This window comes from Melospiza georgiana, chromosome 1, assembly GCF_028018845.1.
Source record: "Melospiza georgiana isolate bMelGeo1 chromosome 1, bMelGeo1.pri, whole genome shotgun sequence".
In the NCBI taxonomy this organism is placed as follows: Eukaryota; Metazoa; Chordata; class Aves; order Passeriformes; family Passerellidae; genus Melospiza; species Melospiza georgiana.
The window spans coordinates 79,195,241-79,209,182 of record NC_080430.1 but is presented as its reverse complement, the minus strand read 5'-3'; the positions used below and the strand labels follow the sequence as shown (position 1 = coordinate 79,209,182).

Here is a 13,942-nt window from a genome sequence, read left to right as displayed (position 1 = left end):
TTACAGTAGGACACCCCTGGAAAATCAGGCCTTTGCTCAGACCAATGATGGGAATGATAGTGCAAATGAAATAAAGGCTGAAGGTTATGTTAATAAATCTTATCTATACAGACTGATCATGATACTGTTCCAACCTATGTTTTCCATTATGTACTAAAATAAACCATCTTCCTACATTCCAGATCGCATTGACCATTAAGCTTTTGAAATTCAATATCACGACTGAATAATTAATTCCTATAATTTGGATTTACTATACCTCACTAAACTGTTTGCAGCATCAGGATCATGTGCTGTTACTGTGCCAACAGGAGTCCCAATCTTTGCATTTTCATAAACTTCCATGACATAGGAAGGCATGGTGAAGAGAGGGGGTTCATCCACATCACCAACGATGACCTTCAACATTGTTACATCTTTGAATGGTCCCAGGTGCGAAAAGCGAAAATCCAGGTGAGTATTTGCTCCTTCTATATTAAGTGTATATGATTTCTTTTTTTCATAGTTGAGTGGCTGTTGGAAGAAAAAATAAATTCTCAGAGACATTCTGCTCTCCAGTTTAGCCTGCTAGCAACTTAACAACATCTTTTCTGTTTAACTTAAACATTTCTTCGTGTCACTGGAAAGGGATGATATTCTCTGATACTCTGGCAGCCACTGTCATACCTCGTATATAGAAGGATATAAATGAAGCAGGATGGTTTCAATTTTTCTCTGCAACAGAATATTGAAAAAGATACTAGTTTTGGAAATAGCCCATGGTTTAGGATGAGTCTCAGATTCTACTTTCCTGATAATGTACTGTCTGAATTTTGTCACCTTTTGGTTTTAATCAGTAAATCCTAGGCCCTGAAAAAGGTAGAGACTGATGTATCCTGAATTAAAATAATTTCATGTCTTAAATAAAAAATGGTCATAGACAGTGACAGGGACGACATTAAAATTCTTTTGGGCATCTCTTTTATTGTCAACTGAATAAAAGCAACTTCTTACAGGAAAACACTTTCTCAATGTAAGAGAGCAGATGTAGACTATTTCCAACAGTTTCCAAACACAGTCATATCATTAAAGAAGTTGCATATGCACATATTTATTTTTAGGACGAGAATTTTTATTTTCTCTATGGCATGGCAGAATTCCACTGATAGCAGTATCATTCTGGCTTTTCACTGTCAGGGTGAATTTTATAGATGAAATCTACAATAAATTTGACTGATGGTGTAGAAGAAAAATTTATCAGAATTTATATACATTTTATATATTTGTTTGATTTCTCCTTTGTATAGTTAAGGACAATTAAGTCATTCTCTAAACTCTATCAGTATAAGGCTTTTGTGACCCTCTTATTCTCTGTTTCCCTTTCCTGAATGTAAAAATAAAAAGTTCTAAAGGCATGGAAATTAACCGCAGCCTGGTAAATCTATTACTACGCAAGAAAAAACAGCTAAGTATCCTTCTCAAGTCAATTCATAAAGAAATATACGTTTAATAAATTCTAACTCTGATGTCCATTAATTTATGGTGGTTTTGTTATGAGCAGCCAAATATTGACTAGTGATTTTCATTTCTCTGCAGCATGCATATTCTAAGAATAAACAGGTTTAAAAAGGACTGCAACATTTATCTTTGATGTCTTTTTGGAAAACTCAGTTTATATTGACAACAACTGAATTTACTTGTACAGGAAGATTCATTTATCTCAGAAAACACGTGAGAGAAGACTACAAGACACAAAGTCTTGTAGTAACACAAACTCTTTATTTTATCTAGTTCCTTGATCAAGCAATAACATTTTTTAAAGGGAAAAATCTATTCAGATAATCAGAAAAAGCTGACATTTTAAATACAGTCAGACTAGATTTTTGCTCTCATTTGCTTTTTTTTCTTCCTATAACATCTCAATCATTAGCTGTAGATATAAGATGAAAGACAGACTTTTCTTGTGTCTCTAAATATGCAAAACATTTCTGTATTTACCTAAAATTATCCTTGAAGATCATTGTCTTCCCCAGAAAGAAAGAAAACATTTATATTTTAGATTAATTAAAGAGAATTTTTGTACATGTTTTCTATTTGCCCAATTAATAACATCCTTTCATTACAATTAGCTTCAGTAGGTAGCCATCGGCTATTATGATTTTTATGCCAAACTGAAAATGCCAAATGTAGCTCAAGTGACCACTTACAAGGCTAACTGGAATATGCTGCTCTGCACTATACTGCAGTTTGAGTTTCTAATATGAGACTCCCAAAAGAAATCTCATATTAGGGTAACTGCAACTCCCAAAAAGAGTTACAGAATTTTATTGGAAATAACTGTTTCTTGAACATTTCCAATTTCATTACACAAAATTGAAGAGAAATGGGCTGTTAGACACTTCTTCTGGGAAACCTGAATGATACTTGCTGACTTGAGGTCAGGAAAGTACTAACACATGTTTCTGAAAATCATGACAAAGGGGGGGCATGATGACCATTCTTTTTTTGAAGGATACAGAGAATAGTAGCTTTTACTGGGCTATTTTGTTTGGGTTTCCTCCAGTTTCTTACTCAAATGAGGAAATGCATGAGGTAAAGTGGAAATACTTCATGACAGATTGTAATCAACCCTTTCTGGAAGGATTTTTGAGACTGAAGAATGGCTCCACAGGTTTGTCAGTAAGAAAGATAATGAAAGTACTGGATGTTTTGGGTCAGCCCAGAATGAGACTAAAAAAGATTCTAACACTCCCAGCCCTTGCATACAAGTAGAGGCACTGAAAAATTTTATTTATCCATCAGAATCTTACATAAGGAAATCTTTAATATTTGGATGACGATTTCATGTCATTAGACACAATAATATATTTACTTCTGGCTTTTTTGATGTGCCTACTGTAAATTCTTCTGGAGAAGTACTAGAAGATAAGTCATTCTATTTTACTGTTATAGAAGGCACTGGTATCTGATATGCAAAACCAAAACACTTCTGTCCTCAGTTAAGATTATTTATTTATGGTGGGGTCTCAAAAAATTCAGTTTGAAACCCAATCTAAATTGAAAGCAATTACAGCACACAGCATATAATATACTTATTTAACTGCATACAAGATCTGAGTAAAAAATAAGAAAATAAAGTAAAAAAAAAAAAACAAGGTCAATTTTTAATACTGTACAAAGGGATAAGGGATCCAAGGAAATAACAGAGCTATTATACACAAATTTATGTATCTTTCAAGTGCCAAAGTTCTGCTCAACAGGAATATAGCATTTCATAAGCAAAACTTACCTCCTCTTGTCTTGATGTAAAAAATGACCTAAATTATTGTCATGTGTATGTAAAAGAACATATGCTTTTGTCATATTCTAAATATTAGTGAAAAAATTTTTGAAGCTACTTTGCCAAAACTAATAAGAAATGCGATTTAACAAAGTTTTCTATGTCTTTTATTTTGTTGGAAATTCTTCCTTTCTGCTTCATGTTTTGTATATTAGTAAATGTTGTAGTTAATGAACAGCACCCATGGTAAGGGTATAATGCTTATTTTAAAGAATAAATACCAGATTATGTTTTTAGCTATAACAAGGCTATCATGAAATTAATTCAGCGGTATAAAAATGACAGTTTACTTATATGTGGTTGTAAAAGGTGGGTATTACATAACCTTTACAAAAGACACTGAGTTAAAGGTTTTTAAGATACTGAAAGAGATCTTTTAAATATTTATGAATTATAAAAATAATATTTCCTTGAGTTAGAAACTATTTTTGATATCTTAAATACATATATATATATATGCGGAAGCAAAAAAATTAAAATCATGCTTTAGACAGTTTTTTATTTATTCTCTTCTTTCATATTTTCTCAGGATTTCATTTATCCAACCATTAATCAAGACCAGAATTCATATTAGTAATTTTGAACATATACTCACTTTTAATTTTTAGGGTGTATGGTTACATATAATTTATATCTACAAGACTCAATAACAACAAACCCACATAAGAACTCTCAGCTGACTGGGACAAATATAGGAACTACATATAAATGATAACCCTGCAATAGCTTGCCAAGTAACATTTTAAGTCTTTAGCACAATACTGGATCATTTAGATACCAACTGGAAAGTAAATCATAGAATAACAGTCTATGAAAACTGAATTACACATTCATTGCCACCGAAAAAATTTCTATGGCAAGATTTAAGCAGGCTGGGGACAAAAGTAGAATTTTCACCCAAATTTTACATCTTCTATGGCTTACCTTCTTCAGAGAGAGAATTCCTTCCCTGGTTTCTTTGTCAGTAGATATGGAGAATACCCCAGCGCCATCACCATTTATGATCGTGTACTTCATGTCTGCATTTGAACCAGTGTCTGCATCATTTGCTTTGATTTTGCCAACTGCCGATCCAACTTGAGCCGACTCAGGAACATAGAGTTGATAATGTTCTGAGGGGGAAAAAAAACCAACATAATAGCTTGGACATTTTCTAGTCAAACTAAATTAGAGAACCATTGCCTACTTGATAGATGTCTGACTCTGGATGAGTATTTATGTATTTCATAAAGTGACAAATAAACCTTTAGAAACCTGGAAGAATTCAAAAATGAATTATATTTTACTTGGGATGCCTTCATTCCCTACTCAAGATTCAAATTACCTAATGTAGGATTTTAGTTTTCACAGTTATTGCTGTACATTGCATAATACAGAAGTCACTTCATAATAGTATTTTTACAAGTTTATATTCTCCATAATCAAAATATATTTATTTCACCAACTTACAATTAAATGCATGGTCAAGTGAGTAATTTTGAATTGAAAAATATGTTGCATTTTTTCCCAAAATCCAAATATTTTTGCAACATTGCATCAAAATTTTCAACACATGATTTTTAGTAAAGAAAAATACAATAAATCTTAATTTTTTTACCATTTGCACAAAAATGTCCACTGTCATCCACAGTAAATAAAAATAAACACAATGGGTACAAAGAAGTACTACACATTTATGCCCAGAGACATTTTTCTTTACAACTCTTGCTCCTTTCAGTGTTTTTGCAACATGCTAGGTTAATAATTAGCAAGTGAAATATTTTTTGAAAGATAATTTTCTTAACTGTCTCTATGCTTTTGTGTGAAGTTTTCTAAAAGGTACAAAGTTTTCTGCTGGACAAGAAGCTGCCACATGGAAATAAAAGTGGCAAAGAGACATGTCATTGTGTAAACCTCAATCTCCATCTGCAACTAGGCCAGAAAAACAGCTTCAAGAAGATTTCTCCAATAATGCTACCCTTATAGTACAGTAGGGATGATGAAATCTACCAGACCTGAAAAGAATAATTCACATCCAATAGAAGGTGTGCACATACCAGCAACATACTAATCTCCCATCTAAAATAACCCAATCCAAATGCCTCCCTAACAGTCTGCAGGGTTTACATCACAGCCTAAACACCAACACAGGAAAAAAGAAAAATAACTTCTGTCATTATAGATCTTCTGAAACTCTACCGGGTTCCCTTCATGTTCTTTGAAGGCATTTTGTGGCAGCCAGTGCAATAGTGCAAAGCTGAGTGGCAGGACACTGGATCAGCAGATTTGAAAGGGGACATATAAAAGTTAACATATTGTTAACTGTTTACTGGGTTGAAGCCAGGTAGCATGACTGCAGAGGTGCCCTTATTAAGCATGTATAAAAAGAAAGGCAAAATTTAAATTGAATTCAGAGATTAAACCTGAGGTGTGGCAGAAACCCACTACCGGTTGGGTGGATTGAAGAAATTATCAACCTACAGAAGTGGCAATTGGAAAAGGAATAGATATCATCAGTAAAATATAAATGCCTTTATCATCATCTGCCAGAAAACTGAAGATTAATTATACATTTATATAATTTCTTGCACAACAGCTCCTAAACCTATTTGTTGTTTTGAATTAATTTTTTCATACTAGTCCATAGGACTAGAAAACAACTAGTCGTGTGACAAGTGCACTGATCTTTATTAGTCTAAAGGAAAGGAGATTCCATAGAAAAATAAAAAAAATAGTCATTATTCATTTGGAAATCTAAAGAAACATAAGAAATGTCCAACAGAACAAGAGAAAAATTAGAACTTAACATGTAAAAAATAAAAATATCAACACTGATGTAACAGGACAATTACTTAATTCAATAAAAAGTCATAGTTATTCTTTTGATGCAATTCTTTGATATGCATGTAAAAGCCACCTACACAAATTTCCAAATAAATGCCCTGCAAAATTTAGTGCTTACAGATGATGTCAACTGACACTTTCATATTGCTGCTTGCTTTATTTCATACATAAAATTATAATAATGGGATGAGATTAATTAAAAAATTTACTTAGTGTTAAAATAAATGCAAAATATGTTTTTTTGACATTTTTGCTCTTCCAAAAAAGGAAGAGGTTAAGAATATAAGAATATTAAGAATATTAAGAATATGTTACAAAATCAAGTCACATCAGGAACTGGACATGCTATAATTCATATGATAGGGTGAACTACTTGGAGACTTTTAAATAGTTAAGCTTGTTCAAATGTATTTATCTGCATGACACTATGCTCTGCTTTATAATCACACTCCAAGTGTTAGCCATCTGTTTCAGAAATTTGTTTTACTGATACCTGCTTCAAAGATTCTGAAATGCTAAAACTTCAAGCAAAACGAATATTCTAAATGACTCATGAATTATGTCAGTTTTTGTAGAACTGTAGAAATGTTAAAGAAAAATGTAAACAGAATTAAAAGAAAGCTGTTGAAAAAAGAAAAAAACCTCTTAGGTCAGAAATGTCTCCCAACAGGTGTTTAACCACTGTTTCATAGAGACAGGCTGACAATATCTCATAGAGACAAATAGATAAATACAAAAAAAATATTATCTAAAAAGACCAAACATGCAAGAAGATAAAATTAAGCAACATGAAGGTTAAACTATATTACATACTCTTTTTTTAGGCTAGTGGTAAAATTGGAAATGCTAAATACTAAATAGTTATAAACTTTACTGTTAGCAAGAGGAACTGACAAAAGGCTCAATCAAGCACTGAACAGACTTCCCAGAGAAAAGGTCACAGTGCCAAGCTTATTTGAGTCCAAGATGGATTTGACAATGCTCTCAGGCACATGCTGTAACTCCTTGGGTGCTCTCCATTGGGACCTAATGACTCCCATGTGTTCTTTAAAGTCAGCACAACCTGTGATTCTGATCCTATCAATGTTTCCTTGGGCATTGGATAAAAAAAGTTTGATAGGACACTGTAAAATATGGGATGCGTATACTGTGAATTTACAGTTCTATACTGCAAACTACGAGTCTGTATCAACCCTCTAAAACATTTGATTGGGAAGATAGGAGCCCTGAGGATCGGGTATGATCAGCTTATAGCAAAACTTTTCCACCAAATCTGACCATGTTGAACAGATTTTTCTTATTCTTCCAAAATTGCAGACTTCCAGGAGCTGTTGTGGAGCAGAAATCTTTTGGGGATGGTCTAGTTTTTTCTAGAGGAGCTGGCCTGTTTCTTACAGATCAAGAATCTTGGCTGATTCAGTTCTTAGCTTTTATCACATTCATTCACATGCCTTCCCTTTGTTCATGATATGAGGAATTTAATACTCTTTTCCAGGTAATGCACTGTATAGGGTACCACTTTTCAGGACTTTAATCTATGCTAATAGAAATGCTTTCCAAATTCAAGTATATGATCTTCATCTTTCAATAAACTTTAATGGCTTATCTGTCATTATACTACAGAAATAATTTATTTATCTTTAGAACAGTAGACTTTAATTTCAGCCTACAGGCAACCTCCAATGCTGTATCTTACTCTCAGAAAAGTGTTGTCTCTGTCTGAACCTCTCAAAAAAGAAGTGCAACAGCATTTAATGAAAATCAATGAATATACTATTGAAATTATTGTATTTATTAATCTGTTCTATTCTGTTGATAATTTTGATTTACTTTTATAGGTTACAATGTCTTGAACAGTAGACATTACCATATTTAACCATGGGAGGAAGAAAAGACAGTACGGAACCCCAGCTTGGGAAATAAGTGTTAATCACACTGGAGGGCAGGGCTGCTTCTCAGAGGGACCTGGACATGCTGGAGAAATGCCCTAAAACAACCTCATGACATTCAGAAACAGCACCAGGGGAGGAATCATGCCATTCATCAGTATGCGCTGGGGCCAGCCAGGTGTAAAGCAGTTTTGCAGAAAGGGACCTACAAAGGACCTTTCAAGGCTTTACTAGACAAGACTCTAAGTAAGTGACTTGATCTAACTGAACCTCCTTTAAGCTGGGCTTTGGGTACTTTTTCAACTCTCACGTGAACCTATGATCCTGTCGTTTACAAAGGTCTGTCTCATGTTTCACTGCCTGCCATCTTTGATAAAAACTAAAGCAGAGCTTCAGCTGTGGACTGTGCTCAATCTTCCTTGGTAGCTATCTTTGAGAAAGCTAGTCTTCATTCACAAAGCTGCTTGTTTTCATTACCTGTAATAGGCTATTCTGGATTTCTCTCTAGCAACTGCAGTCTTTTTAGCAGCCTATTTGTCACAGTATGTCTTGGACATATGTCACATGCTCCTTTACTATGCTTATTTTTAATGTAATAAAACCAATTTTAACCCATCATCATTATAAGTATAGAAACCTTTATGGTTGCAGAAGTTCAGTCAATTTTATATCTGCTAATTTTGGTCTGAATATTCTTTTTGGTGACAACTTCTCTTTAATGAAACTAAACTAAGAAATTTTCAAGAGGTATGTTCGGCTTACTCTTCTTCCCTGCCAAAACCCCCAATGCTATTGCACTTTCTAAATCTATTTGAATTATAAGTAACGTTACTTCTTATTTGCAAATAAGACAATCAAAAACTTCAAAACTCAAACCCTTCAAACCTTTGCTTGCCTTGAAAGTCTGAAGAACATGGAAACCTTCAGTCAGTTTAGGAAAAAAAACCCCAAATGTTCTTCTTTGATTCAAGAGACTTCTTTGGCTGAAACAAGACTTATAAATCTCAACGTCTCTGCTTCTTACATCTCAGTGTAAAACAGGAGTTAAGATTGTGATTAAGATTTTAATCAGTGATGAGTTTATGTTCTATGACACTTTGCCTTTAGAGACAATAACTGAAAGTTCTTGAAAACTTTCTGACTTCAGAATACTGAACTTTCAGTCTTGGAGAACAAAAATATTCTGTATTCTTGTAAAAATTGTGATGTTTATGCTTCACATAGCTAAAAGCAGAAATATAAAGAAAACTGAGTTTCTCCAGGATTTTCAGATTTAACTACTAGTCTTTAGGTATTGAATCCCCAAATACATATTTTCTATGCAAATGACACGGGAAAAGCAACATATGTACTCCATAATAATCACTAATGGGGAATTTAATTGTTGAATGTGATCTATAGCAGTCTCTAGAGCTTGTGCTCTGTTCAGCATATTTTATGCTATTTAAAAGGGAACCATGGCTGCATCAGGCAGCTTGGATAAGGCAGAGAGCAACAGCAATACCTGTATAAGGGATAAACTCCATTTGGACTGTGTTTATTTTGTTGTTTGCATGCTTGCTTTTCCCTGGCACTAACACAGCTAGGACTGTAATCACACTGGGGTTTAACTTCATAAAGGACATGAAAATTAAGGCTTTCCAAAGAACACTCCTCAAAATGGAGTGGTCCTGCTCCCAGTTCTCTACTCTGAGAGAAAAACAAACAACATTCACTCATTCCCAAATCCATTACAGTCTTATTCAAAAACCCATAGAAAAACAAACAAACAAGCCAATAAAACCTGCACATTTTTTTTACTGTCAAGAGTGTTTTGAAATTATTTTTATATGATGATACATGTAATTAATAATGGATCTAGTACACAGAAATCCTTATGAACAATATTCAATAAAATGAAATAACAATCCATGGTACTGTTATGAGTAAAGTTGATGCACCTAGGTGGTGCTAAAACTTAGTATGTAGACCACATATTTATTACATTAATAATTAATAATTAAAAGTCAGATTAATATTTAATCTGACTTTTACATAAATATATTTTTCCCACCATCAAACTTCCTGGAATATTTAAATTCCATAAAAAATTCTGTCACCAAATTTTATTGTCATTAATTTTCATTAAAAGAGACTTTTACTATAAGATATTCAATACTCTTGAAAAGCATCATATTTAGTTAATTATATTTTATAGTAAAAGCTGATTACAGAAGTCACGCTTATTCTGCTCAGGAAAGAGAACATCGTGAGATTTCCTATGTGATCAAATGCCATTGAATAACTCATGTCAGATTTCAGTGTCATATGAAATAACTTGGGAGCTTTAACTTCAAATATTATGCAAATATCACAGCATACCATTCTTCTCAAAAAAAAAAAAAAAAAAAAAAAAGCAAAAAGACAATTAAACAAATCACTTTAGATAACATTTTCCAGTCTATGGAAGCATACACTCATATATGTACATATATTTTTATTTCATACGTCTTAACTCCCTTTGGAACCTAATGAACACATCTCAAGTAATGTATTTCTCATATTTCCAAGGCATCCCATAGATGAATGATTGATTCTAGTGCATTACAGAGATACAGCATCTCTTACAAAGAGAGAAATTTAAAAAAATCACTTAGCAAGGCTTGTCTATTTTACCACTCCCTAAAACAACTTGTTGTCATTTTGTAGCAGTCTTGCTAAGCAGGTGATTTTAAGTACTTCTAGAAAATCAAGCCCAAACATACTTCTCTGTTTAAAATTAACACATTCACCAGGTAATATAGGCCACAATGGCAGCTTTCCCCTGTTACTTTTGCTCCTGGCTGTCACAGTCAGGAGGAAGTTTCTGAAAACTGTCAGAAATAAAATCCTGATACCTGCACCTCATTCCATTTCTAATGTAACCCTTTAGCCACTTAAAAAAAAAAAAGTCAGGGGCCTTGGGATAATTCCCTGTAAAGTCAGAAAATCAGTATTTTCCTGATTACCAACTGTACTCACAAAGGAAGTGTCACTTACTAGGCATCCATTATGAAACCTGAGTACTGACTTTGAAACCTCAATCAATTCAACATATATCTACCTTTAAAAAGATGCGAGAAGAAAAATACTTTTCAGCATCACAACTATGTTGTGCAACAAAATGTAAGTCACACAAACAAGAAGTGATGAGCATCAAATAAGGAAAAGATATTAGTCTAATTATAATGAAAAGAATCTTAATATATAAGCAACATTTAAAAGCAGAATAATTTCTGGACTGAAATTCTTCCTAATACTCACTGGATACTGGATCATTGCTCAACTCATCCACATACAGAATCATAGAGTCACAGAATGGCTTTGGTTGGAAGGCAGCTTAAAGACAATCTGTTTTTAACTCCTCCACAATGGACAGGGACAGCTGGGTGCTCAGAGCCCCATCTAACCTGGCCTTGAACACTTCCTGGTATGGGACATCCAAAGCTTTTCTGGGCAACCTGGTCCAGTGCCTTCTGATATCTAGTCTAAACTTACTCTCTTTCCCTTTCAAAAATGCCCCCCCTTCTGATATCATTACCTGACTACGTAAAAAGTTACTCTCCATCTTTTTTCTAAGTCCTTCCTATGTACTGGAAGGTTGCAGTGAGGTTTCTCTGGAGCCTTCTCTTTTCCAGGCTGACAGCCTGAGCTCTTTCAGGTTGCCTTCACCAGTGAGGTGTTCCAGACCTCTCTTCACCTTCATGGCCCTCCTCTGGACCACTCTAGCAGGTCCACATCCTTCTTGTACTGAGGACTCCAGATCTGGACACAGCACTTCAAGTGGGGCTTCACAAGAGCAGAGTGCAAGAGGACAATCACCTCCCTTGATCTGCTGGGTGCAAGTCTTTCGATGGAGCCCAGGATGCAGCTGGCTTTCTGGGCTGCAAGTGCCCATTGACTGTTCATGTCCAACCTTTCACCCACCAGAATCTCTAAGTTCTTCCTCTCAGGGGTACTCTCACTCAGTCTTTCTACTCTGTTTTCATGCCTGGGATTGCCCTGACCCAGGCGCAGACCTTGCACTTGGATTTCTTGAGCTGCATTAGGTTCATATGGCCCCACTTCTCAAGTGCATAAATGGAACAATGAACAGGATCTTGATTGTACTGGTTATGCAAATAATATAATTTAAAGAGGTACTGTTGATCAGATGTCAGCCATCTTATGAGAAATCAGTTATCGTGTCCCTATTTAATATCTGAGTTACTGGGGACACAAAACTTTTGCAATCCTTTTAACTCAGTACTCTTCAGCAATCTTTAACCCTTGTCCAGTATCAGGCAAATCTAGCAGAAGGACAGAGACCTAAAACTCATAATGATTCTATAAGCCTCTTATCAGCAACTGGGTGATAAATAAAAACAATCAGAGAAAATTTTGCTTTCCTCAACACATTGGGCAGGAGCCAAGTTGTAAAAGAGAAGGCAGACAGCCATGGACTCGTCACCAGGTAGGGCAGGACAGGCTGCAGCACATGGCAGTGGAGAGTGAGAGGATGCTGACTTTTCATGGCAGGAAATCATGACAGTTGTCATGACAGGAAATAATGAGGACTAGATGTATTACATGGAACTGGGACCACACTGGAGTATGACTTTCAAAAGAAAATGAGTAGAAGATACTTTTACACTAAGTTAACTAATGAGTTATATAAACAAGGCCAGATAGTGGATACCTCAATAGCACTGAACAGAGTTGATGTCTCCTTCTAGGATGTGAGTTTACTTTTTCAGAACTAACAGGAGCGTCTTCATATCACATTCCTATTTAAACATGGCTGTGCACTTTTCATACAATGGCATTGTAAAAAGAGAGGCCAAACTAATTATGCATATGCATAATTTCACATTATGTTTACTATTGCCATGAAACTATCAAGCTTCAAAAATCAAGCTTTATAAATATCGTTTTAAGCCATGAGTTGCATTTAAATTCTGCTTTATGCTAAGGAACTGAGCTATTTGTATCAAAAACCGAAATCTACGAATTAGAGTGTAGACACAGCAACTCTAGATCTTCTACACATTGGCCAGAACATAATCATTAGCACTTGATGTACAAAGCATTTCAATAGAAGCCTTTGCTTAGTGTGATGGTCTTGATGCTATCAGAATCTCTTCATATTAAACAAAACACAGAGAATTTATTCATCTTAAGCAACACCAGAGAGAATTAATGAAAGAAAATATACAGAACATTCTGATGTAGCTCAAGGCTGATAACAGTGCTATTAGAAGATGGAATATCTTCTACCAAATTATGAAATAAATTTATGACTATGAAATTAGGGCCCTCAGTCATCAACCACACAGATCCATCAGTGATGAAATTAACAAGAACTGAGAGATGCAAAAATCTTCCTATGCAGAGCACTGTCTGTCAGCTTACATTGAATAGGTAATCCATTTATTATTTGACTCCCAAAAGAAAGGAAATTTATTATGATGTAAGAAAAACAAACCAGTATTATACAAGAGGCACAGGAAGTAATTGATAAGCAAAAAATATGTGAGGTTTCAGACTATTCTCCTGCTGAATTCACATTCCCCTTCCTACTTTTGAGACACACTACTGTTTTGCAATCAGAATTTTTCAGGTATGTTTCCTGTACCAGAAATCAGACTGATAAAATTATCCAGTCCTGTTTCATATTATTCCTGCAAGATTTTTTTCATATATGGGAAAACTATTGCTCTTCTGTTAGGACTTTCTTTAAAAGAAAGTCAGGTCTTTTAGAATGAATGCAGAGAAAAACACAATAAACCCTTTCAAGCAGATATTTATAACCTTTATTTCTAAGTTTTAAGTAGGGATTTTAAGTGTTTCTCTAAGGGGAAAATTCCTGCATATCTTATTGCATTTTGCATGTCTAATGAACACTGATCTACTA

At 34.4% G+C, this 13,942-nt stretch overlaps 1 protein-coding gene across 7 annotated transcripts in view; it reads right to left on the bottom strand.

Moving 5' to 3' along the window:
- CDH18 (cadherin 18) overlaps positions 1–13,942 on the bottom strand; it is a 229,841-nt gene that overhangs the window by 49,071 nt on the left and 166,828 nt on the right. For all 7 annotated transcript variants that reach the window (XM_058021639.1, XM_058021628.1, XM_058021608.1 and 4 more), the window contains 2 exons: positions 4,244–4,431; positions 260–513 (listed from right to left, as the gene is read on the bottom strand). In XM_058021639.1, coding sequence (XP_057877622.1) covers positions 260–513; positions 4,244–4,431 — 442 coding nt within the window. The remainder of the gene's footprint in view (positions 1–259; positions 514–4,243; positions 4,432–13,942) is intronic.